The sequence below is a fragment of the Panthera uncia genome, chromosome D1, assembly GCF_023721935.1.
Source record: "Panthera uncia isolate 11264 chromosome D1, Puncia_PCG_1.0, whole genome shotgun sequence".
Taxonomy (NCBI): domain Eukaryota; kingdom Metazoa; phylum Chordata; class Mammalia; order Carnivora; family Felidae; genus Panthera; species Panthera uncia.
Window position 1 is genome coordinate 39306242 of NC_064808.1, and position 27643 is coordinate 39333884.

General features: G+C 39.3%; 2 protein-coding genes across 2 annotated transcripts in view; one reads left to right on the forward strand and one right to left on the reverse strand.

Annotated features, from left to right (window-relative positions):
- The window catches only part of LOC125913211 (L-lactate dehydrogenase A chain), a 968541-nt gene that overhangs the window by 158818 nt on the left and 782080 nt on the right, over positions 1-27643 (reverse strand). The gene's annotated exons all lie outside the window — the stretch shown is intronic.
- The window catches only part of SAAL1 (serum amyloid A like 1), a 33191-nt gene continuing 9854 nt past the window's right edge, over positions 4307-27643 (forward strand). The window contains exons 1-10 of the mRNA XM_049618174.1: positions 4307-4558; positions 6125-6238; positions 13329-13412; positions 16948-17027; positions 19096-19155; positions 19289-19404; positions 20236-20416; positions 23025-23107; positions 23198-23386; positions 26201-26394. Coding sequence (XP_049474131.1) covers positions 4424-4558; positions 6125-6238; positions 13329-13412; positions 16948-17027; positions 19096-19155; positions 19289-19404; positions 20236-20416; positions 23025-23107; positions 23198-23386; positions 26201-26394 — 1236 coding nt within the window. The 5' untranslated portion in view covers positions 4307-4423. The remainder of the gene's footprint in view (positions 4559-6124; positions 6239-13328; positions 13413-16947; positions 17028-19095; positions 19156-19288; positions 19405-20235; positions 20417-23024; positions 23108-23197; positions 23387-26200; positions 26395-27643) is intronic.

Here is a 27643-nt window from a genome sequence, read left to right on the forward strand (position 1 = left end):
GAGGGGACCTGGGGGCGCTTGGGCGGCCAAAGTGATCAGGTAACACGGGCTCCTGGGGATTCAGGGCTGGGTGAGCTGAGCCTGGCTGCCTTGGACAGCCAGGAGGGGCCAAGCCCTGGAGAAGTCTCCTGTAGACACTGTGGCTCCTCCTTCTCTTGCCCACCCTCCCCTCTGCGCCCAGTGTTGGCATGAGTGGCTGATGGGGTCAGAGCAAGGCCAGTGGGAATGGGTGATTCCTGACCCTCCCCCTATGGGTGCTGTTCAACCAGTAAGGGATCAGCCTGGGCTGAGATGCTCTGTCTCTGGGCCAGGGGGTCAGTGTTTTAGCCCCTCTTTCCTTGGCTCCTGTCAGCAGCTCTCCCTTGCAAAGAAGAGAGATGGGGGTTATGGGCAATTGCTCCTCAGCCCCCTAACTGATCTCCTACCTGCCTTCCTCCATTCCAGCAATGCCAGAGAGAATTCTCAGAGAGTCACAGACTTTTTCAAGCACCGAAGCAGCGGCCACGGAGCAGAGGACTCGAAGGCTGACCAGGCCGCCAATAAATGGGGCCGGAGTGGCAAAGACCCCAACCACTTTCGACCTGCTGGCCTGCCTAACAAGTACTGAGCTTCCTCTTTGCTCTGCACTCAGGAGAGGGGCTGAGAGCCCCCTGAGGGCGGGAATAGTTCCTAAGTATAATTACTGAATCCTATATTTCCTCCTACACCATACTTTATAAAAAGCACATAGAAGCATTAATAAATGGTTGTGAAATCCAATTTGTCATTGTCATGTGGAAACATCAAATGACAGCCTTTTGGGTCCCTTTAATGCCATGAAGATGATCAATTTACCTTATCACTTTTTTTCCAAGGAGATAAGGCACTAAAAAACCATAATACTAATTTCAGTAAAATATATGCCCATAATAGGGGCCATATAATGCAGACTATATATTGACTCTACAGGTCAGGCCCTGGCCAGAGAAAGTTCTGAACGCTTGTTTTCAACAGGCCAGTGCTGCAGCCATCCCCACCCTAGCTTTTGGGTATATCTGCGGATACTTTTGCTTGACGTGTGATTGGAGGTCATTTGGAGGATGGGCCAGAAGTACACATAGCTTAGTATGTATAGAACAGGGCTGCCAACAGAGAATCATCCTGAGTCTTGCTTGACTTTTGCAGTGTCCTATCAGACATGTATTTAGACAGAGTGACATTTACTGTGAATGTGATGAAGCTTCAGCTTCAAAGTCTCTTCACTTCTACAGAATTATTCCAAGACCCATGGAGATGCCCTCGGAAAGGATTCATATGGTCAATTATTTTGTAAAATCTGCAGAAGTGAAATATTTTAACTGAAGCAGTTAATGCCTCTGTGTTCACGCCAGCATTCTACCATCACTTTTCCTCTTGTGTTGAGTGGGTCTGGAGTGGGCACAGGCATTTTGGGGATCCGACTAAGGAGAAGTTGAATTGGGAATAGAAGTTGTTTGCATTTAGTGAGACATATTTCTGTGGCATTTTAAAAAAATGTTTATTTATTTAGAGAGAGAGAAAGAAAGAGAGTGCATGTGCTTGCATGACTGGGGGGAGGGGCAGAGATCGAGGGAGAGAGAGAATCCCAAGCAAACTTGGTGTTGTCAACATGATGTGGGACTAGGTCTCTCTAACCAGGAGATCATTACCTGAGCTAAAATCAAGAGTCAGATGCTTAACTGACTGAACCACCCAGGCATCCCTATTTATGTGGTTTTCAGCTACTTCCAAGTATCATTAAAGGCAGAATTATCTTTTTATTTGTCATTATAAAAAATTATCTTACGAAGTCATTGTCATATAAAGAGAAGATCAAAGATAATTCAGAAAACACTATATTAAAAATGTTGTAAGGGTGCTTGGTGGCTCAGTTGGTTAAGTGGCTGACTCTTGATCTTGGCTCAGGTCATGATCTTGTGGTTCATGAGTTCAAGCCCCACATCAGGCTCTGTGCTGATGATGTGGAGCCTGCATGGGATTCTGTTCCTCCTTCTCCCTGCCCCTCCCCTGCTTGCGTACTCTTTCTCTCTCTCAAAAAAAAAATAAACATACAAAATTTTAATAAAAAAGGTTGTAAACATACAAAGCACAGAGGATTTTTAGAGCATGATGCAATAGAGGGGGATATACATTATTATAAATTTGCCCAACCCCATACAGTGTACAATACTGAGAATGAACCCTAAGGTACACTCTGGGTGATAATGATGTGCCAGTGTAGATTCATCAATTGTATCAAATATTCCAGTCTGATGGGAATGCCGATAATGAGGAAGCTATGCATGTGGTCAGTTTATATGGGAAATTTCTGTACCTTCTGCTCTTAATATTGTTGTGCACCTAGAACTGCCCTAAAAATAAATCTATTAAAAGAAAGAAAAAGGATTGTAGAAGTGTGTTGGGCTGTTCATTAATATAAAATATTTGGATATTTTTCTGGATTTTGTGATGTTTTATTTATTTAAAAAAAGTTTTTTAACGTTTATTCATGTTTGAGAGACAGAGCGTGAGTGGAGGGGAGGCAGAGAGAGAGGGAGACACAGAATCTGAAGCAGGTTCCAGGCTCTTTGCTGACAGCACAGAGCCCGACACAGGGCTCAAACTCGCAGGCTGAGAGATCATGACCTCAGCTGAAGTCGATGCTTAACCGACTGAGCCACTCAGGTGCCCCTTTTTTTGTGATGTTTTAAATATTATTTGGCTATTTCAAATTGATCACTTTTTTCCTATTCTAAATAAATATTTCCTATTGTAACTAATTTAATATTTGTAATTTGATATTTTTCTTCCTAAAGGAGGCTCCCCAAATTGCATAATTCAGGCCGCACAAAACCTGGGTCTGCCTTTACCTACGCACACAGTGAAAAAAATGTTTGTAATTATTTGAACCTGGGATCCAACTGTATTTTACATGTTAATATAGAGGTTTGAAAAAAATTTTTAAACGTTTATTATTGAGAGACAGAAAGAGAACAGAGCATGAGCATGGGAGGGACAGAGAGAGGAATAGACACAGAATCTGAAGGAGGTTCCAGGCTCTGAGCTGTTAGCACAGATCCCGATGTGGGGCTCGAACTCACAAACCCAGCGAGATCATGACCTGAGCCAAAGTCAGACGCTTAACCGACTGAGCCACCCAGGCATCCCAGCATAGATTATTTTTTGTCCGGTTTTAATATATCTTAGAATTTTCTGGAAGTGCAATTGCTATGTAAGCTGGAACTTCGTTTTGGTAGAAATTTTATCATTCTTTGTGTATGATTTTGAGAAGCACAGTCTCGGGGCGCCTGGGTGGCTCAGTTGGCTAAGCCTCCGACTTCGGCTCAGGTTGTGATCTCCCAGTTTGTGAGTTTGAGCCCTGCGTGGGGCTCTGGGCTGACAGCTCGGAGCCTGGAGCCTGCTTCAGATTCTATGTCTCCCTCTCTCTCTGATCCTCCCCTGCTCACGCTCGGTGTCTCTCTCCTTCAAAAGTAAATAAGAACATTAAAAAAAAAAAAAAGAGAGAGAGAAGCACAGTCTCTGATGGAATAACACCTCTGTCGTTCTGCATATCTAACTGGTGGGTTCACAGTGATTTGATGTAGCTGTGCTAACACTGGAGACTTCTATTATGTCTTCTGGTATTTAAAATACTAAAATACGTGTCGTTTTATTTTAAATTAATTCTATTTCGTTTAGGGAATCATTAATTTAAAAATCTTAAAATACATAATTTTAAATTAATTTTATTTTTCCTTTATGTGAGGGAATGATATTAATATTTTTGAAATTACATGTTGAGGTAGATAATATCATCTATAAACGTCTTTCATCAAAGTAAAGTAGATATGGGAAAATATTTATTGCAGGGTGGGGGTAGTAGCATTGGGTCTGAGGTTGAATACCATCGAACTAAATAGAAACACGAACTGAAAATACATGGAGTTGTAGTGTTGGCGATCTTCCTGGTAACTTATATCTTTCCCAGGATTCCAACCACACCTGGGAGAAGAATGAGCGCCTGATGTCTTTAAGAATGTCAACTGTGCCCAGAGATCAGGGGGTCTACGACAGCTTCAAGATTCATGTCTGTACCAGAGACCGCTGTCCCCCATTGCCTGTCCCTTCCAATCTGGCTAAGAGCTCCTGGGGAGGTGGAATATCTGGTCCGCTGAAACTGGCAAATAACAGTTATGAATACGACCGCGGTTGGGTCCCAGAAAGGGAGGGGTCGTTGGAGATTAAGTCATCTGGGCTCCCAAGCCTGTGGGCACAGAGCAGGTACTCAGGCCGGCAGGGCTCCGGGCAGCAGAGGGCGCTGTAGCGGGAGCCGCACCGGGCGTGCCGGGCCCTCTGGCGCCAGCAGGCCTATCGCCTTCTCCGGCGGCTTCCGGCGCAGCTCCTCAGAGCGAGTGGCGGTGAAGTCATGGATCGCAACCCTTCGCCGCCGCTGCCCAGTCGGGATGATGAGGAGGAGGAGGAGGGTGCTGGGGGAGACTGCATAGGGAGCACGGTCTACAGCAAGCACTGGCTCTTCGGTGTCCTCAGTGGACTCATTCAGGTGTGGAACGTCTCGCCTCGCGTGGGCTCCCTCCCTTTGCCCCAGCCCTTCGTCCACGCCTCTGGCAGCCCCCTCGGGCCCAGGGAGCCGCCATCCCCCTCCCCCACCCCGACGACCCTTCTCGGGGCCTCGCGCTTAGAGTCCTGGCCGCCTCTTCGGGAGCCTTTCCCAGTACCTCTCAACACAACGGGAGATAAGTGACAGGGAGACTAGAATGCCTACGGTTAAAATATTTTACTTTTACAAATTCTCCGAAAATGTCTGATCACGTACATACATTGCTCGTGTTTTTGCTCTCCATTCCCAGTGTCGTTTCTGAAGCCTAGGGCCCAATTTATTTCGTGGACGTTTGTTGTAGAAGAATAAATGGTGATTTGGAAGTCCTTCAGCTCTGATACCAATAGCGTGGCTTCGGCACCTGTTTTGGGCAAGTCACCTAACCGTTCAGAGCCTCGGTTTCTTTCTCAATTTCTATAAAGTGGGATGAAAATACCTTTGTTATTGTATATAGCGTTATTGTGTAGGATAAATAAGATTATCGTGGGCACAGAATGCTCACCATAGTGTTTGGCTTGTAGAAGCTCTCAGTACATGTGAACTTTCTTCTCCCACGTTTCACTGACTTCTTTACTTCCAGTCTCTGTCCTCACCAGTGCATCTTCTGTGTAGATGCCAGAATAATCGTCCTTAAACAAACCAACCAAAGGAAAAAAAAAACCAAAATGTTTTTGGGAACTCCTTTTAGTTTCCTTTGCCTGCAGGAGAAGAATGCATATTTCTTAGCTTGCAATACAGCTTTGCAACCTTCCCAGACACATCTGCCCATAACACACTCAACTACTCACCATTCCCCAAACATTGCCAGGCCGTTTTCTTAAATCTGAACTCTTGCACTTTCTTAGGTATGTTCTTTTCCCCCTCTTCACAAACAAACTCCTGTTCTCCCTCAGAGGTTTAGCTTAAAGATTACCTCCTAGGAGAAGTTTGCCCAAACTCTCCAGGCATAGGTCATTGGTCCATTGTTTTGCTTTCACAACTCTGCCCACAATTCACTTGACTCCCATAGTCTTTTGCTGTGATTATTAGTTTACATGTGTTTTCCTCTCTAGGGCCTAAACTGCTTGAAAGCAAGGGCTTAAATTTATTCATTTGTGTATTTCTACCCCAGTGCCTCGTAACAGTATTTACTCCACGAATGTTAGATGAACGTTGGTCTACCCAAGGTGGTAATTTTTAAAAATTTTTAAAAGCGCAAGTGGGGGAGGGGCAGAGAGAGAGGGAGACACAGAATCTGAAACAGGCGCCAGGCTCTGAGCTGTCAGCACAGATCCTGATGCGAGGCTCGAACCCATGAACCGTGAGATCGTGACCTGAGCCGAAGTCAGACGCTTAGCCGACTGAGCCACCCAGGTGCCCCAGGTAGTGATTTTTTTTAAACAAGGTTTCTGCAAGAGAAGATACTTTGAGGACAGTGCCTTTGTGACTTGTGAGTGATTATAGGATAATATTACTTGATGAGTACTACGGGCAGCTTTTATCCATGTCATTTCTTCCTTTGTGTTGAAGATGGTTAGCCCTGAAAACACCAAATCCAGCTCAGACGAGGAGGAGCAACAGATGGAGCTCGATGAAGAAATGGAGAATGAAATTTGCAGAGTCTGGGATATGTCCATGGATGAGGTATGGGGTTGGAAATGAAACCGAAAAGACTGTTGGGGAAGGAGATGGTGAATGGATTTTTTTTTTTTTAAGTTTCAGTCCTTAAGTCTCTGGGGAAACACTTTAGTGTCTGTAGTCATATGGTACAGGGAATGAGCTGTAAATGCTAAACTTTTGTCTTGGGAGGGTAGAGGGTCTGAGCTGTCACTAGATTGGGGCTAAATATATAGTTCTCATGAATGCAGGAATGCTTGTAGTGCAGGAAAGTTCTGATACTTATCTATGTAAAGAGAATGCTGACCTTGTGTAGGAGACCACTGATGTACCATAATTAAATTAGAAGGGGACAAGAGGGAACCATGTGTGTATAAATTGCAAAATAACATTTTAACATTTGCATTGTACTCTGTAGCTCAGTGGCATTTTCATATGTATTATTCCATTTGTTTTTCACAATAACCCTGTGATACAGGTAGTACCCTTATCTTACAGGTAAGAAAAGAGGTGAGGGTTGCCTGGGTGACTCAGTTGGTTTAGTGTCTGACTCTTCATTTTGGCTCAGGTCATGATCTTGCAGTTTGTGGGATCCATCCCTAAGCTGGGCTCTGTGCTGACAGCACAGAGCCTACTTGGGATTCTTTGTCTCCCTCTCTGCCCGTGTACACACGCTCTAAAAGTAAACAAACACTAAAAAAAAAAAAGAGGCGAAAAGAGATTGACATACATAATCTCTCACTTAATTATTTGGACTTTTCCACTAGCTTCCTGATTAAAATCCTTGTTCTGGTCTTTTTACTTCCCTCTGTCCTCCACAGTGCCATGAAAGCTCTCTTTTTCCTAAACACAGATTTAATTGTGTTCTGTCTTAAAAATTGTCCATAGCTGTTTGTTATCTTCAGCTGTTTTTTTGATACATTCTTATTGAGGTATAATTGACACCAAAAAAAGTGTGTATTCTTGAGGTGTAATTGATGTACAGAAATTGTTCATATTTAAAGTGCATAATTTGAAAAATTTTGATGTGTATACATGCATGAAGCCATCACTGTAATTAAGAAAGAGACATATCTAGGGGCGCCTGGGTGGCTCACTTGGTTGAGCGTCCAACCTCGGTTCAGGTCATGATCTCACAGTCCGTGAGTTCGAGCCCCGCTTCGGGCTCTGTGCTGACAGCTCGGAGCCTGAAGCGTGCTTCAGATTCTGTGTCTCCCTCTCTCTGACCATCCGCCGTTCATGCTGTGTCTCTCTCTGTCTCAAAAATAAATAAACATTAAAAAAATTTTTTTTAAATAAAAAAAAAAGAGAGAACATACCTCTCACCCCCAAAAGTTTCTTTGTCTCTTTGTAATCCCTTCTTCTTGCCCTTCCCAGCCTCCACCCTCTCTGGGCAACCACTGATAGTCATTCTCACTTCAGAGCAATTTGCATTTTCTAGTGTTACATAAATGGGACCCCTTTTGTTGGAGGGGTCTGGCTCTTTCACTCAGCATCATTGTTTTAAGATTCATGCATTTTGTGTCTTTCAGTAGTTTATTTTTTTATTGCTGAGTGTTATTTCATTTTATGTAATATCATGATTTATTCATTTATTTCTCGGTTGATGGATATTTGAGTTGTTTGTAGTTTATTATAGTTAAAGCTGAATTTTTGTGTATAAGTATGTTATGGACATGTGTTTTCCTTCCTCTCGGCTAAATATCTAGAGTAATATGAGTCGTATGGTAGGTGTATGTTTAACTTTTTAAGAAAGTCTGAATTGTGTTTTTTACAGAGTGTGTAAAAAAATGTGTATTTTACAAAGTGGTTTTTATATTTTACATTATCATAAGCAGTGTATGAGATACAGTTCCACATTCTCCTCTTCCTCACCAACACTTGATGTCAGTCTTTTGATTTTAGCCATTCTAGTAAGTGTGTAGTGATTCTCATTGTGATTGTGATTTGGATTTCGCTAATTACTAATAATGTTGACAATATTTTCATGTGTTTATCTGCAGTCTGTGTATCTTTTGGTGCCTGTTTGACTCTTTTGCCCACTCTTTGTGTTGTTTTCTTAGTTGTTTTTATTTTTTTCTAAAAGTTTTATAACTTTAGGTTTTACTGGTAGGTCTGTGATCCATTTTGAGTTAATTTTTGCATGTGATGCAAAGTATGGATTGAAGTTTACTTTCTTTGCATATGGATGACCAGTTGTTCGAGCTCATTTTTTTTTTTTTTAATTTTTTTTTTTCAACGTTTTTTATTTATTTTTGGGACAGAGAGGGACAGAGCATGAACGGGGGAGGGGCAGAGAGAGAGGGAGACACAGAATCGGAAACAGGCTCCAGGCTCCGAGCCATCAGCCCAGAGCCTGACGCGGGGCTCGAACTCACCGCGAGATCATGACCTGGCTGAAGTCGGACGCTTAACCGACTGCGCCACCCAGGCGCCCCGTCGAGCTCATTTTTTAAAAAGACCGTCCTTTCCCCACTGAATTGCCTTTGTACCTTTGTCAAAAATCAGTTATCTGTATGTACATGTGAGCCTATTTTTGGATGCACTCTTCTGTTTCATTGATCTATTTGTCTTAATTCTGTTTTGATTGTTTTGATTTTTGTTGATTTATAATAAATCTTGAAATCATGTAGTGTTAATCTTCCAACTTTGTTCTTTCTCAGAGTTGTTGTGGTTGTCCTGGGTCCTTTGTATTTCCATACTAATTTTACTATTTAAAAAAAATTTTTTTTTTATGCTCTGGTTTCTCTTCAAATTGCATAAATCTTTCGCCTTTTACTAAAAAAAATTTTTTAAATGTTTATTTATTTTGAGAGAGAAAGAGAGAGGGAGAGCGCCTGAGTGCACACGCAAGTGTGAGGGAGAGGCAGAGAGAGAGAGAGAGAGAGAGAGAGAGAGAGACAGAATCTAAAGCAGGCTCCAGGCTCTAAGCTGTCAGCACAGAACCTTACGTGGGGCTTGAACTCAAGAACCATGAGATCATGACCTGAGCCAAATTTGGAGGAGGACTGAGCCATCTAGGCGCCCACCATACTAATTTTAGAATCAGTTTGTCAGTTTCTACAAAATGCCTGCTAGGATTTTGGCTGAGATTGTGTTGAATTTATAGATCATTTGGGGGAAGGATTGATAAATTGAACAGGTATATCTTTCCATTTATTTAGGTTCTCTCTAATTTCAGCAAAGTTTTATAGTTTTTCGTGTATAGGTATGTCACATCTTTTCTCAAATTTATTCCTAAGTATTTCATATTTTTGGATACTATTGTAAATGGTATTTTTAAAAATTTCAATATCTGTTCATTGCTGGTATATAGAAATATGGTTGATTTTGTGTGTCATATCCTGCAGCTGGTTTTCATTTATGAAGAGAAGTTTTACTACTTTTTCAATTTGAATTGCTTTTATTTCTTTTTCTTACATTTACTCTGGCCAGAACCTCCAGCATGAAGTTGACTAGAAGTGGTAAGGGGGGCATCTTCTTGTTCCTAATATGGTGGCAGAACACCTGGTCTTCCACCACTAAGTATGATGTAGTTACAGATTAAGAAAGTCCCCTTCTTTCCCTAGTATGCCTAGAGTCTTTATCAGGAATGGATTATGTATTGTGTTACACTTTTGATGAGTCAGTTGAGATGATCACGTAGTTTTTCTTTTTAGTTTGTTAATATGGTGTACTGAGTTGATTGATTTTCAAGGTGCTAAAATCTTGCTTAGAACGTTTATCTATCTTCATGAGAGATACTCGTTTTCTTGTCATTGTCTGGTTTTGGTACCAAGGTAATGCTGTCCTCATGGAGTGGGAACTTTTCCCTCTTCGTTTTCCAGAAAGAGTTTGTGCAGAATTAATAGTATTTCTTCCTTAAATATTTGGTGGAATTCACCAGTGAAGTCATCTGAGCTTGGAGTTTTTGTTTTTTGTTGTTTGTTTACTTTCAGTTTTGTATATTTACTACTTTTAAAAAAATAAGTTTTTTTTTTTTTAAACAACAGTTTCATTAAGATATAACTCACTACCATAAAATTCACCATTTAGTGGTTTTTAGTATATTGTAGGAAAGATTTTAAATTCAATTCCTTAAATAGGTATAAGGCTATTCAGGTTACTTTGGTAGTTTATGTTCTTCAGGGAATTTATCCATTTTATCTAAGTTGTCAAGTTTATTGGTGTAAAGTTGTTCAAAGTATTATGTTATTGTCATTTAATTATCTGTAGCATCTGTAGTGATGGCACCTCTCTTCATTCCTGATCTTAGTAATTTGTGTCTTCTGTCTTTTTCCCCTCATCATTCTGGCTGGAAGTTTAATTTATTGATTTCCCTAAAGGCTTTGTTTTGTTGATTTTCTCTGTTGCTTTCCTGTCTTCTATTTCATTGATTACTAATTTGCCCTTTTTTATTTTCCTCTATTTACTCTGGTTTAATTTGTTGTTCTTTTTTAATTTCTCAAGGTGGAAGCTGAGATCATTTGATTTGAGACCATTCTTCTTTTTTAATATAGGTGTATAACACTATAAATTTTCCTCTAACTATTGCTTTGGCAGTATCCCACAGATTCTGATATGTTGGGGTTTCCTCTTCATTTAGTTTAGTTCTAACTTTCCTTTAATTCTTCTTCAGCTGCTGAGTTATTTAGCAGTACATTGTCTAGATTTCAAATATTTGGGGGTTTTCAGTTATTTATCTGTTACTGGAGTCAGTGAACACTCTGCGTCTTTTTAAAAATATATTTAGACTTGTTTTATAGCTCAAAATGTGATCTATCTTGGTAAATGTTCCATGTTCACTTAAAACGAATGTGTATTTTGCTGTTGCAGGGTAGAGTGTACTATAAATGTCAGTTGGATCAAGTTGGTTGAGAGTATTGGTCAAGTCTTTTTTTCTACTTGCTCTACAATTATTGAGAAGCTATGATTTAAAAAAAATTTTTTTTAAGAGCTAGAACCCATTTTTTAAAATAAAATCTTAATGCGAAATCCTCAAATACATAATAGGTAAAACAGAGCTGCTCTTTGGAAAAGATTGTTGGTGGAAGGGAGGGTCATGTTCTTGGCCTCCTTTTCACCTTCTTAGGATAGCTCTTGAAGCACTGCTAGAGAACTGAGCTGTCCACCAATAACTGGTATAAAGTCCTTCCAGTGTCACAGCCTTATCCCCTACCATTAGTGTTTGAGCAGGACCAGAGACTTACAGATGCTTTCTGTGTTTTCATGTGTTCATGCTCTGTTCATGCCACTGTCTGCCTGGAATGGCCTCCAGCCAGCAAAATCTTTCTCATCTTATATGACCCAGCCTAAATGTCACCTCTCTGTGACACCTCCACAGACACTCCACAAACAGAATTCATCTCTTCTGGGCTCTCATGAAACCTGTTCACTCTGTTGCATAACACTTACCTTGTTATTTGGCCTTTGTGTCCTCTGATAGATTAAGTTCCTTTTCTTAAAAGCTTAATGTCACCTCTTTAGAGGTACTTTTCTCTGATACATCTGAAGTAGTCCTCTCCCATGTTGGCTTCTAGCACATACTATCTTGTTAATCTTATTTGTAGCACTTAGAAGTTATGTAGTTCAGTTGTTTATGTGTTTATTGTTTATTTATCTTTCTAGAATAAAAACTCCATGAGACTGGGAACTTATCTAGCTTGTTCACTGTTGTGTCCCCCAGAGCCTCAAATAGTCCCTGTTACTTGTGTTTTCCAGTAAATACTTGGTGAAGAGTGAATGAATGAATGCATGAGTGAGTGAATGAATGAATAGCTGGGAGGTAGCATTGGTGTGCTGGTTAAGAGTATGGCAGTCACACTCATCTGGATTCTGTTCTTCTGGATCTGTTCTACTGATTGTATAATCTTGGGCAGGTTGCTTAACCTTATAAAACCTGTTTATTAGTGGAATGGGGCCAATAATGATGACTACTTCATAGGGTTTTGAGAATTAAATGAGATAGTGTGCAAATCACTTCACTGTACTTGGTATTTACAACTTGCTCAATAAATGTAAATTGCCATTATTATTATTATTATTGCTGTTGATATTGTTAGGTCACCTAACTCTTTGCTACCCTAGGAATTATTAACTGTCATTAAATAAATCAGTCCCTGCATGCCCTAAGAGTTGGCCACGTGACAAACAGCACTTTAAACACTTAGAGTGGGGAGCATCTGTTGCTGTGACTTTCAGTTTGGAGTGTATCTTTGAAAATACCGTTTTCTCTGACTGTGCTCTCTTAATAATTATAGGATGTCGCTTCCAGTCAACAGTCATGCAGGTTACCTTGGTTTCAGCTGCTATGAAGGATTACTGCCTCTCTCTTTGAGGTGCCTCCAAGTCCCTTTGAAGAGCTTTTTCACCATAGCCTGGGTTTTAAGTTAAGCTATCGCAAATATACACTTCAAGTTTGGTGAAAATCTAAGGCAATAGACCACCAGAAACTTAATTTTATTTAAATATTGTGCAACACAGACATCCACAGCAAGCTGATTCAGTCTTGGAACATGCAAGATTGGGTCACATGTCCACTCCAGGTTCATTCACCGGTATGGTGTGTCCCTCTAGGCAGTGTGGCCTGGGCAGACTCTAGGAAGGAGGTATGAAGGTGTAGTAGTTACGTCGTGATCAGAATTATTTTCTGTTGAGAATTTTGAAAACACAAATTCTCATTTGGGGCATGACCCAGTAGGAGTTTTTACCTGTTTCCCCCATTGTGTTTTAAGCTCTTAGAAGACACTAGTTAATGAGTTTTACTCTTTTTCCTTACCTCACCGTCTATCAAGATACCTGGCAACCAGCAAATGTGTTTGAATGAGTTAATGAACATTGCTGGTAGATAGAAAGATCATTAAGGTAAATACATTTAGGGCAGAAAAAGAAGACAATCCCCTAGACTATCACAGTTTAGATTTGTTTATGGATTTTTTCCATTGCCTTGGGACCAGATAGCACAAAGACTCTTGAACGTTACTTTTGCATAATGATACAGTTCCTAACCTATGGCTTTTTTCCTTGAGCCTCAAAGGAGTTACACATAGAATTATTGTTTTTTTTATGTTTGTCTGTACTATGGGATTTAAAAAGGACTATTCAGCATCCAAATTAATACTCATTTTTTAATTTTCAGGATGTGGCTTTATTTCTCCAAGAATTTAATGCCCCTGACATATTTATGGGAGTATTGGCCAAATCCAGATGTCCTCGATTAAGAGTAAGTATGTACATTTTGAAAGCTTCCTCTTTGGAGCAGTAACCGTAGAAGTGCTAGAAAGATAGTCTTTAGGGACGCCTGGGTGGCTTAGTCAGTTAAGTGTCCAACTTCAGCTCAGGTCATGATTTCACGGTTCGTGGGTTCGAGCCCCGAGTGGGGCTCTGCTGTGCTGAAAGCTCAGAGCCTGGAACCAGCTTTGGATTCTGTGTCTCCCTCTCTGTCTGCCCCTCCTGTGCATGTGCTCTCTCTCTCTCTCTCAAAAATAAATAAACATTAAAAAAAAATCAGTAAATCAGGAATCAGGTTTAAGAACCAAAAAATTAACTTTGTAAAAAAAAAAAAAAAAGAAAGTCTTTAATTTTCTTACTGGCCACAAATCAGTCTACAGATTTTTATTGAACATTGCCTGGCACTAGGTAATATGCTGTTTGAAATTATTAGAGTCAAATCTTTAGATTTTGGTTGGATCAGGGAGATCAGTACTTTCATTTAACAGCTATGGAAATCAGGCATAACCGAAGTTATGTTGCTAATATGTGGCAGAACAGGGAACATTGCCTGGACCTCCCATTTCTGTTGATTGCTCTTTTTTATAAATAAAATCCTCCATTAAAAACCTTCATTCTGAACTCAGCCTGACACTGAGGACTTTTCCATAATCGGAATCTAATTCATCTTTCCAGCATAAAATCTACCCTACAGATGGTCCTTCTAATTTAGCAAGGCCTGTCTACTCCTTGTCTCAGCTTACTGTGGTCATCACCATCTCCATGCCTCCCTTTATACACCGTCCATCCCCTCTCAGTATTCACATCTGTTATCCCAGGGGTTCTTTTCATCTAAGCCTTCCTAAATAAGTAAGCTCTCAGTGGCCATTGCTGCTGGTCAACTCCTCAAAAGAATTATCTGTGCTTCTCCTTTCGTCTTTTATGTTGTGTTCCTGTGTCATTTAGGTTGCCATATGCTATGCATATCATGGGTGATTAGGAAGTATTAAGTAATTATACTTATGAATAACTGCTGTTCACTGGGTATTTGGTTTTACTACTCTATGAGATAGGAACTTATCTTCACTTTATAAATAAAAGAACTAAGTCTCTGGTTAATTTTTCCAGGGCCATACAGCTGGGAAAGCTGGGGTGTGAGCCTAGGCCGCTTGACTTCAGTATAACCACTCTATTTCTTTGCCTCTCTTTATTTGAAAGTATGGCGAAGTCTGTAGTATATTTTTACAAATTGAATGCTGAATTCAGATTTTATTTAGGGCAGTGTTTACCTGAATTGGGGCCTAATGAACTGATGAACTGTCTTTTTCTTGGGTCATTAATATAATGACCCAAGAAATTAATTAACAAAGATTTGACAGTTACATGATTTTCTCCTGGATCATTCTAATTTAAATACATTGACTCATGATTAGTACTTAAAGAAAATAAGCTAATGTCAGTAATGGCACCTTTCGGGAATTAGTCATATCATTATATATGTCTGTGAGTCACACCCTACCTACTGCAGTGGTCCTCTGACTTGGCCATATGTTAGAATCATCTAGAACACAGGCTCTCAAAGTTTGGCATGTCCCAGAACCACTGATTACTGGGCCCACCTCCAGAGTTTCGGATCCATCAAGTTTGTGGTAGAATCGAGGGTTTCTAGTAAGTTCCCAGATGATACTATTGCTCTGGACCAGGGCCCACATTTGAGAAGCTTTGCCCTTGGGACCTCTTAAAAAATCCCGAGTTAGGCCCTACCCAGATCAGTTAAAACAGAATCTCCAAGTGTGAGACTCCACACAGCTTTTAAATTTCCCTCAAGCTGATTCCAGTTAGCAGCCAAAACTGAGAAACTTGGTCTTTGATTGGAAGTTCAGTTATTCTCTCTTTAGTTTGTAAGGGAAATTTATGTTTCTTTGCTGACCCTATTCTCTTTTAATCTTTTCCCAACATTTGACAGCCGTCGTTTTATTGAAACTTTCCCTTCCTGGAGCATTGGTGCCACCTCATTCTTCTAGTCTCTGACCTCTTCAGTCACTTCTCTGTCACTTTTACTGACTTTTCTTTCTTCCTACAGAGTGTGGACTTCTTCTAAGGTGTAGACCCAGAACCCTCGTCCTCTTTGAATTCATTTCCTTAGTGAGCTTATCCACACTTTACAATCTTTAAGTTGTGAATCTGTGCCTGTGGGATCAAAACTGTGACATTCCTTCTGACTTCTGGTGCCACGTCTTCAACTTTCTTCAGGCGTTCTCTGCTCGCATGCTGCATTTTCCTGTCCAGAGTCCCGCATGTTGTAACTCAGTGATTAACACACTTACCTGGTCATAAAATTTACGTGTTGTGTTTTGCAAACAGTAGCCTCCTAGACCCTACCCTGGAGATTCTGATTCTGTAGCTCTGAGATGGGACTCAGAAATCTGTATTTTTAACACGCTGCCTGCCCAAATGATTCTTATGTTCCAGTAAGTTTGGAAACACTATCCTAACTAAACTCATTGTGTCTTTTCCAACACTTCTTTTCCAGTTTTCCTGTCAGGGGGATCAGTATCTCCCACTGGGGAAATGAGAAACTTGAAACCTAAGAGTCATGTTCAACTGCCTTCTCCCTTTGTCTCCCATCAGATTATTTTGCTTTCCACCTTGAGTCTTCTCAGCTTCATCCCTTTCCATGCCTTCCAGCATCACCCTCATGTTGCATCTTGATTACTGAGATGCAGTATGGCATAGTTGATAAACGCTCAGCCTCTGGAACTCTGCTGTTGCCTAGTTGGGGATCCTGACAAGTTGCTTAATTTCTCTGTGGTTTAGTTCCCTTGTCTGAAAAATAGGGATAATAGTACCTGTCTCATAAATTATTATATGAAATTGTATATGGAAAGTGGTTGGAGTAGTACCTGGGCATAGTAAATGCTAAGTAAACATTGGCAGTTATTACTGAGATTATTAACTTCCTTTAACATATTTTCACTATCATGCATGCATTTTGCTGCCAAAATAATCTTCCTAAAATAACATTACAGAATGCTGCTCCCCTCCTTGAAGGTCTTTATGGATCCAGATAGCTTCCTAGATTAAATCTAACCTCTTCCAACATGGCATTCAGGTCCCTTAATCCTGATCCTTTTTACCTGCTGTATTTATTTATCTCGTGCTATTCTTCAATTTTGTGCAACAGCCAGGCTGCTCCCTTGGTATTCAGTGTATGAGCCATGTGCATTACTCCCTCCCTGCCTTTGCTGATCCTTTCCCCCTTGTCTGAATGTCTTTCTTCTTCTTTGCATGTCTGAATCCTACTAATCATTGAACACTCAGTTCATCCATAAGATTTCTTCTTCCATAACTTGTGCCTGCCTTTGATCTTTCTTTTTCTTGTCAAATACTGTAAACTTGTCAAGATTAGGTGCAGGCAGTATATATATTTCTATATGTTACCTCTTCTCCCCCCAAACTTGACTCAGTGAAAGTTTTTTTCAAGTTATTATTTTTGTATGTGTCTTTCATCTTAGAGCCTTTGTGACCTGTGACGTTTAATTTGGCAGGAAATCTGTGTGGGAATTTTAGGTAATATGGCCTGTTTCCAAGAGATATGTGTGTCCATCAGCAGTGATAAAAATCTTGGGTAAGTTTTATTATATAAGAACTATGTTTTTACAAAATAAATTAATATTTCATATCTCTTAAGAAATCCTAATACATAGGAGATATAGGAAAATTGTATGAAATGTAGTGCTTCCTTTCTCCTGATGAATAGTATCTAGGAACTTCATATATTGATGGTAGCTAGGGGCTTCCACAGTGTTTGTTGGCTGATTGAGGATTTAGGCCTGTTTATTGGTAGTAAAAGGATCTAAACAATCAGCAGAGGGTAAGCCTGACCGGATAAGACCCAGCAGGGCAAAGCTTGGTGATGGGGCACCTGACCAGAGTCTCAAACAAGTTAGGCTTAGGGAATCCAAGGGCCCAGAGAGCCGGTCTGGAAAAACTAAATTTACTGACCGGGGTGACCCTGAGAACTCTTAAGATTGGGGAACGGGATTTACCAGTAGACTAGAGAATACAGCGCAGCCTCTGTGATTCAAAGGCTTTCTTACTTTTGCTTGGAGGCTAGTTCTCTTTCCTGTGCAGGAAAGTTTTAGGCAGAGGGTTTTTTAGTGGTGGAAACCCTAGTGGTTACTTTAAGAGGTCTGAGAATACTCTAGAATTATATACTAAATGTTGTGAGTGTATACATTTTCTAGGCAGAGGGTTCATGGCTGTTAAATCAGAATTTTAAAGAAATTCATAATAGATAAGTGTTCTGGATGGTTATTGTCAGCTAGGGCTGTGAGGCTTTATCACAGGATTTAAGTACCTGGGTCTCTAAAATAGAGCTGACTACCTCTTCTAGGTGTGGAATGACTTTAAGATCCTTGTTTAAGGGGCTCCTGGGTGGCTCAGTTGGTTAAGCATCTGACCTCGGCTCAGGTCACAATCTCATAATTCGTGAGTTCGGACCCTGCATTGGGCTATGTGCTGACAGCTCAGAGCCTGGATCCTGCTTTAGATTCTGTGTCTCCCTCTCTCAGCCCCTCCCCCGCTTGCGCGCGCGCGCTCTCTCTCTCTCTCTCTCTCTCTCTCTCAAAAATAAGTAAACATTAAAAAAAAAAAAGATCCTAGGTTAAGGTATTTATTCCTCCCTCAGTAATTTAACAATCATTCATGGAGTGAATGACCTAGGATTATATTTGGTCTCTAGTGGTTCCTGTCAAAAATCTGAGGACACGTAGGGCACCTTGGTGGCTCAGGCTCAGGTCATGATCTCGTGGTCCATGAATTCAAGCCCTGCATTGGACTCTGTGCTGACGGCTCAGAGCCTGGAGTTTTCTTCGGATCCTGTGTCTCCCTCTCTCTCTGCCCCTCCCCCACTCACACTCTGTCTCTCTCTCAAAAAAAAAACTAAGAATGAGTCATGTTAAAAATAATATGAAACAATTTACTTTGGTGATAGGATATAAATTTGTTCAGCCACTTTAGAACAGTTGGGCATTATTTAGTCAAGTTGGAAGATAAGCAACGCAGATGTTGTGACCAAGCAATCCCACTCATGTATATGGTAGGATAAACCGTGCACATGTACATCAGAGGAGAAGCGTTACAGGAGCATTGCTTGAAGTGGCTCTAAGTGGAATTAATCCATATATCCATCAGTAGTAGGCTAGAAACATAAATTGTTTTATATTCATATGATGGAATGTTCAGCAGTGAATCAAAGAACGATCGCTGTAGGAAAACATGGGTAGATCTTAAAGACATGGTGTTGAACAAAAGAACTAGACTCAGAAGAATATATATAGTATAATTTTTTTCACAAAAAACTTAAAGCCAAAATATATGGAATAATAAAACTATAGAGTAAAGCAAAGAAATAATTGCTGAAAAAGTCCAGAAAGTAGTCATTTCTAAGTGAGAAAGAGAATTGGGATTTGGAAGGGACACATAGGAGCCATGGAGATGAGACACTGTTCTGTTTTCTGTAAACATAAGTGTTTGCTTTGTAATTATTCATTAAGTATAAATTTGTATTTGTAGGCCTTCTTTTATATGTACTACACAATGAAAATGTTGAAAAAAAATTAAATGAAAACCCTACCTTGATACTTGAAATGAGAGAAATGATGCATATTGGGTTAACTTTTTTGTTTTTATAGACAGGTGTTACTGCACTGTTTGTATGATTCAGACCCTCCTACTCTGCTGGAAACAAGCCGGTATGCTTTCTTCTTTCTATGTATTCTGTATGCTCATTCATACAGGAATCTTGGACAATAGAGTTAATTCTTCATTCTTGAATTTCCTTTAATGTTTTTCAAAATAGATACTAAGTTCACATTTATTTTGTAGGTTGTTGCTTACTTGTCTTTCCCAGACAGAAGTGGCCAGTGTCTGGGTTGAAAGAATCCGGGAATATCCAGCTATTTATGATAGTATTTGTTTCATTATGTCAAGTTCAACAAATGGTAAGTCACCATGTAATCTTGGAAAAATTTTTGGTTCTATTTAATTGTTAGGAAGCCATGTAACTATTTCTGGAGGTTGCTTAAAAAAATACATCTAGTGTCAGGTGAAAAAGTATTTCGATTCAAGATATAAAATTTCTTCTTAAGCTGCCAGGATACTGATCAGTCCCCCATTTAAAAATGAAGGAAGAGGTCACCTGGGTGGCTCCATCATTAAGCTGAGCTGATTTTGGCTCAGGTCATGATCTCACAGTTTGTGAGTTCGAGCCCCACATCAGGTGAGCTTGAGCCCCACTTAGGATGAGCTCAAGCCCCGCTTTGGGTGAACCCTGCTTCTCTCTCTCTCTCTCTCTCTCTCTCTCTCTCTCTGTGGCCCTTGTGTGATTCTCTGTCTCTTGCTCACTTGAGCCTTCTCTGTCTCACTCAAAAAACAAAAAAAGGAAGACAAATTTAAACAAAGGAGGTGAATAAATCTCCCTTAATAAGTAATACTTTGGTAAGATTTGGTTTTCTTGGAATAGCTTTAGGAATGTTGGTTAATCTTACTGCTTTTTAATTTTTTTTTTTTTTTTATGTTTATTTGCTTTTGAGAGAAAAAGAGAGACAGAGTGTGAGCAGGGGAGGTGCAGAGAGACAGACACAGAATCTGAAGCAGGCTCCAGGCTCTGAACTGTCAGCACAGATCCCATTGGGGGTTTCAAACCCATGAGCTACGAGATCATGACCTGAGCCGAAGTCGGACACTTGACCAACTGAGCCACCCAGGCACCCATAGCCTTACTGCTTTTAAAATTTTGCTTCTCATTTCAATAACTATTTTATCGTCTGCAGTTGACTTGCTGGTGAAAATAGGGGAAGTTGTGGACAAACTTTTTGATTTGGACGAGAAGCTAATGTTGGAATGGATTAGAAATGGGGCTGTTCAGCCTCTGGACCAACCCCAGGAAGATGCTGAAGAGCAGCCAGTGTTTAAAATTGTGCCCTGTGTACTTGAAGCTGCCAAACAAGTACGGTAAGCGAGCTTTTTGCGCAAAATGTTTTGGGAAAATCCAATTGCTGGAAATATCCATAGATGTAAGTTTTAGTTTCTTTTTGACAGGATGAATAGCACCCCATCAGTCTTTGTCAGGTTGGATTCACTACTAATATTTGTGGTAACCCTGTGTTTGCTCTTTTTAAGAATCATAATGGTTACAAAGTATCTATTCTAATATTAGTTAGCTATAGGCTATTTTCCAGCATTAATTATGGTTATGGTCTTAAAATCTTCTGTAATTTTGTGTAATTTAAGTCATGTAGGAAAGATTTTCTGGTGTTTTATTTTCCATTAAACATTTAACAACTTTTTCAGTTAACGTCAGACGGCATTTGTTTTCTTGCTTCTTACGTTTATATGTCAGTCTTAGATAAGTGACTGAATTTTGGGCTCTGATGTCTTGCCAGGAGTGATTACTAGGTGTTGTAGGTCATTGAAACTGTTTCTTGCTAGTCACTAGAAAATTAACTTGTGAATTGATCTGCTTAATGTTCAGTCATATAACGTTGGTGGTTAATAACCCACCTAAAGTCTTTTATGTCCTTTATCCAGGTGGATTAAACTTAACATCTTTTCTCCAAACCTGCTTCCTCACTATTCTCAATGTCAAATATCAAAGTAGAGTTTTTATTTAATTTTTTCAACATTTTCATTGTGAAGTATGGTGTATATACAAGAAAGCCTATAAAAACAAATTTATACTTAATGAATAATTATGAAGCAAACACTTACGTTTACAGAAAACAGGGCCTCATCTCCGTGGCCCCTGTGTGTCCCTTCCAAATCCCAATTCTCTTTCTCACTTAGAAATGACTACTTTCTGGACTTTGTCAGCAATTATTTCTTTGCTTTACTCTATAGTTTTATTATTCCATATATTTTGGCTCTGAGTTTCTTGTGAAAAAAACTATACTGTATGTATTCTTTTGAGTCTTAGTTCTTTTGTTCAACACCATGTCTTTATGATCTACCCGTGTTTTCTTACAGTCATCGTTCAGGCCACTGTCTCTCAGCTAGACACCTATGGCATTCTCTCACCTGAGTTCCCTACCTCAAGGCTGCTCCTTCCAAGCCTAGACTCTAGAACCATCTTTCCAATACACATACTCATCATCTCGTGTGCTTCAAACTCTTCCATTGTCTTCCTTAGGATGAGGTCCAAATTTTTTTTTTTATATAGAGAGCATGCAAATGCTTGAGCAAGTTGGGGAGGAGTGGGGGGGGGCAGGGAGAGGGGTAGAGAGAGAGAAAATCGTAAGCAGGGTCCACATTTAGTATGGAGCCTGATGAGGGGCTTGATCGACACCCCTGGGATCATGACCTGAGCTGAAATCAAGAGTCAGATGTTCAACTGACTGAGCCACCCAGGTGCTCCAAGGTCCAGGTTTTTAACAAGCATGGCTTACAAGACTCTGCAGTGCCTCCCCATCCTTATTACTTGTTCTGTGTGTTTCAACCATGTGAAGTTTCTTTCCTCAAGGGAACCAACCTCTCTTGGCCTTCAAGCCTTTGCGTACCATGTCTCTTTTACCTCAAACATTCCTCCTTCATGTCTGTGCTTAAATATCATTTCTCTCTCTCTTTTTTTTAATGTTTATTTTTTATTTTTGAGAGAGAGACAGAGCATGAGCGGGGGAAGGGCAGAGAGAGAGAGATACACAGAATCGGAAGCAGGCTCCAGGCTCTGAGCTGTCAGCACAGAGCCCGACGCGGAGCTCGAACTCCCGAACTGTGAGATCATGACCTGAGTCGAAGTCAGATGCTCAACCAACTGAGCCACCCAGGCGCCCCATAAATATCATTTCTCTTAAGATGCCTTTCTCATCTCTCTAAACTTAGTTAATACTGCTTGCCATGTGGTTCTCTGGTACCTTAGACTTACTTTAGTGTTGCAGTCCTATCATTTTATCATGATTGCTCCTTTAATTATCTTCTTTTCTTTAGACAGTAAACTTTGTGAAGATACAATGTTTTACACGTCTCTGTTTTCCCATCTGCTAACATAGTGCCTGAAAGTAGTAGGTACTTAAATATGAGCCTTCTTTTTTATTGTTCACTATATTTTCACTTAATCATTTGAAGAACTAAGATTGTGAGCTTCCAGGAATCCAAACTGTTGATCACAAAAATTATACTTACGTGCTTTTAGTATTCTCAGCTAAGGGAGCTAGGGGAGTCCTCTGAAGTTTGGAGGACATTGTTACTGTTGATGCTTGCTTGCTGCAGTGGGCCTGTCGTTCATTCTATAAAAGTTTCAGTCATTTTTCGTCCTGATTATTTAAACCGGAATGATAAAGTATCACCTCAAAGGTTTCTGCATTGTTGCTTTTGTGGGACAGGGCCAAAAGGAATTTTTACTTCTCATTCTCGAGTGTTGATTATATTCCATAGTATCTCTTTGTTTTTTGACTGTTTTTGCCATTAACATGTAAGTTCTGGTGAGCACCAAGACTTCGCCCTTTTCTTGTTTTATCCTTAGCACCTGGGACAATGACTAGTACAGAGTGATAAGTATTTGTTGAATGAATGAATGATTGCAGTCCCACAGAGTTGTTGATTCAGTGTTTTTGTTTTTTGAATTTAGTTCTGAAAATCTAGAAGGGCTCGATGTTTACATGCATGTCTTACAGCTGCTTACCACAGTGGATGATGGAATTCAAGCTATTGGTAAGGTGTTTTATAGGGAAGCACAGGAATTACTCATTGAATTGTTTTGTTTTTACATAACTACTTTTTTTTTTTATCATTTCTATTAAGTACAGTGTCCTGCTACTGGAAAAGACACTTGGAATTTACTTTTTGACCTGGTCTGCCATGAATTTTGCCAATCTGATGACCCACCCATCATACTTCAAGAACAGAAAACTGTGCTAGCCTCTGTTTATTCAGTGTTGTCTGCCATCTTTGCTTCACAGGCTGAACAGGAGTATCTAAAGATAGAAGAAGGTAAGTAGCATTTTCGTTCACTAGAGTAAATTCTAGTCTGTTAGATTTTAGAGCCCCGGCTTGGGATTATTGTTCATTTGGTTTGTTTGTTTGTGTTAGTACTTTTATTCCCCTGATTATAAAAATATGACATGTTCACTACAAAAAAATTTGCAAAATTTATAAAAGGAAGCATAGTGCTTATAATCCCACCATCCAGAGATAATTACTATATACTCACATGCATATATATTTTTAAGTCCTGCTTTTTAGGCAACTTTTTAAATTTAGAAGTATAATATGAATATTTTCCTATGTAAACGAATGGTTTTTCACAGAGTGATTTTTTTTTTTTTATGACTACAATTAAATTCATGATCCATTTAAAATCTAATCACTTGTTACATGTGAGGTATGGCTTCAGCTTTTTTCCAGATTGCTATTCCGTTATCTCAACATCATTTAGTGAATAATCTGGTTTATCCACACTGATTTGAAATTTTGTCATTTACTGTGTTCTGAGTTTCCCTATATGTTTTATTCCCTTCTATTGCTCTATTCATGTATCAGTAGCTATAGTTTTTAAATTATTAAAACTTTACGTTTTAATGCCGAGTAGGGCTAGTCTCCTTTCATCCTAATTTTTCAGAATGTTTTTGACTATTATTCTTGTTTAACACTGAATTTGACAAGTTACAAAAACAAATCTTTTTTTTAAATTTTTAATTTTTATTTATTTTTTTAATGCTTTTTATTTATTTTTGAGAGAGAGAATGCTCTCTCTCTAAGCCTAAGCCACCCAGGCACCCCTAGTTTTATTTTTTATATTCATTAAAAAAATTTTTTTTTTCAAAGTTTATTCATTTTTGAGAGAGAGAGAAAGAGTGTGAGCAGTGGAGGGGCAGAGAGAGAGACACACACAGAATCTGAAGGCTCTAGGCTGTGAGTTGTCAGCACAGAGTCCAACACGGGGCTTGAACTCATGAACTGTAAGATCATGACCTGAGCCAAAGTCAGATGCTTAACTGACCGAGCCACCCAGGTGCCCCTGTATTCAGTTTTTACTGTAGGCTAATTTAAATGATTATTCAGTTTTTGAAGAAATCATAATCTTTTTGAAATTTAACTTAAAGAAACATACTAAAAGAACATACTAAAAGAACATACTAAAAGAAACATCCTAAAGCTTTGTTTAGGATTTTAATGATAAAGTTGAAAATTCAAATTCTTTTTCTCTATGGCCTCCAAAGGCACTGCATGATAGGACTGTTGCCCAACTGTTGAAATTTGTTTTGTGCCCTCCTTCCCCCTTGCTCACTTGGCTTGAGCCATAATGGCCTTTTAGTTCCTCAGACCGTTTCCTCTTTGGGGCTTTTGCACTTACTGTTTCCTCTACCTGATATGTTTTCCTGGGCTCTTTACCTTGATGCTTCTCTATTAGTTCTCCCCTCAAAGAGCCTCCTCTGCTGACTGCTTTATTATATTCTCTTTTAATTTTCTTCCTAGAACTCACCCAAAGTTGAAATGATCTGTTTTATTCATTAGTTTGAGAGCCTCTTGAAGGCTATGGCCTGAAAGATCTTGTTTGCCACCATATCTGTAGTACCTGAAATAAAATATTAGTAACTAGTAAGTTGTACTTAACTTACAGTACTCATAGTACTTACTTACAGTACAGTACTGTCAGTACTTTTTTTTTCTTTTATTTCTTTTTATTTTTTGGTAAAATTTTTTATTTTTTAAAATTTACATCCAAATTAGCATATAGTGAAACAATGATTTCAGGAGTAGATTCCTTAATGCCCCTTACCCGTTTAGCTCATCCCCCTCCCACAACCCCTCCAGCATCCCTCACTTTGTTCTCCATGTTTATGAATCTCTTCTGTTTTGTCCCCCTCCCTGTTTTTATATTATTTTTGTTTCCCTTTCCTTATGTTCACCTGTTTTGTCTCTTAAAGTCCTCATATGAGTGAAGTCATATGACTTTTGTCTTTCTCTGACTGACTAATTTCACTTAGCATAATACTCTCCAGTTCCATCCACGTAGCTGCAAACAGCAAGATTTCATTCTTTTTTTATTGCCGAGTAATACTCCATTGTGTATATATACCACATCTTCTTTATCCATTCATCCATCGATGGACATTTGGACTCTTCCATACTTTGGCTGTTGTTGACAGTGCTGCTATAAACATTGGGGTGCATGTGTCTCTTCGAAACAGCACACCTGTATCCCGTGGATAAATGCCTAGTAGTGCAATTGCTGGGTCGCAGGGTAGTTCTATTTTTAGTTTTTTGAGAAACCTCCATACTGTTTTCCAGAGTGGTTGCACTAGCTTACATTCCCACCAACAGTGCAAAAGAGATCCTCTTTCTCTGCATCCTCGCCAACATCTGTTGTTGCCTGAGTTGTTCATGTTAGCCATTCTGACAGGTGTCAGGTGGTATCTCATTGTGGTTTTGATTTGTATTTCCCTGATGATGAATGATGTTGAGCATTTTTTCATGTGTCGGTTGACCATCTGGATGTCTTCTTTGCAGAAGTGTCTATCATGTCTTTAGCCCATTTCTTTACTCGATTATTTGCTATTTGGGTGTTGAGTTTGATAAGTTCTTTATAGATTTTGGATACTAACCCTTTATCTGATATGTCATTTGCAAATATCTTCTCCCATTCCGTGGGTTGCCTTTTAGTTTTGCTGATTGTTTCCTTCACTGTGCAGAAGCTTTTTATTTTGATGAGTACTCTCAGTACTTTTGAATGAATGAATGAATCAACACAAGGAGGAGAGACCAGATTTAACTGGCTAATTCCATGCCTCTTTTGTACACTAGATCTTCCTCTAATTGACAGCTTGATTCGTGTCTTACAAAACATGGAACATTGTCAGAAGAAGCCAGAAAACTCAGTAGACTCTAACACAGAAGAAACGAAAAAGTCTGATTTAACCCAAGATGATTTCCACTTGAAAATCTTAAAGGATATTTCATGTGAATTTCTTTCTAATATTTTTCAGGTTTTAACAAAGGTAAGAAAGAAATATTGATGGTTTCATCAGCAAAAGAAAGTGTGGGTTGCTTAATGCTTCAAACCTTATTATTACTGTAGTATTTTTTTAATATAAAAGTATAATTATGTTATATAAATTTGGGAAAATAGAGAAAAAACTTATCAGTGTAAGTTTATAATTATAACCCAGGAACTGATGTAGTTTGGTATATTTTTATATGTGTTTTTCACATGCTTTTAACCAGTATGTAGACTTTTTATAGACTGCTGTTTACACCAAACATTATATTATGAGCTCTTTTCCAATTTTAGTATATATGCTGCTGAAGCAAGCACTGTGAGCCCTTTTCCAGACTCTAAATTTACTGACAGACATTTCACCAAAAGCCAGTTTATTTAATACCCAGTTTGCCAAAAAGCCAGTTTTCAAAATTTACTGCAAACTTGTTTTAAGGAGTATTCTTCCTGAATATGCTCAGGATTGTTAGCATATTATTTCTTTGGGCATACTTTCTTTCCATGTATCTTAGAAAAAATATAAATATAACCATTTAGAATATATTCATATTCATTGAATTTTTTTAAGAAGAATATTTCTTAAAAGAAGTTTCTGTTATTCTGGTAATTTTTTTTTTTGGAGGGGGGTGTGCGGGGTGTCAACTATCCTGCTTCCTTTTCCAGATTTGGGTTATTAGTTTGGCATAGATTTTCAGAAGTCAGATTACTGGGCTTAGCATTTTTAAAGTGAAGATGACTGAGGCTTAATGACTACATACTACCAAATGCTTTCATATGAAAATGCTGGGTTTACATGATTATTACTATTGGGTATTACAATTTTTATATTAAAGTTCAGTGAGTGAGAAATTATGCCTTATTTTGACTTGCATTTTTTTTTTTTTAGTGAAGGTGAACATCTTTCCATGTATTTGTGTATTATTTGTGTTTCCTACTTTATAGATTTATCTGTTTTGATTATTTACATAAACTCCTTGGGCAATAATATGTCTTTTGCATATTCATTGCAAGTATTTTTCCCATTGTTTACTGTCACTTTTATGTGATTTTTAAAAAATTTTTTTTTTTAACGTTTTTATTTATTTTTGAGACAGAGACAGAGCATGAATGGGGGAGGGGCAGAGAGAGAGGGAGACACAGAATCGGAAGCAGGCTCCAGGCTCTGAGCCATCAGCCCAGAGCCCGACGCGGGGCTCGAACTCACAGACTGTGAGATTGTGACCTGAGCCGAAGTCGGACGCTTAACCGAC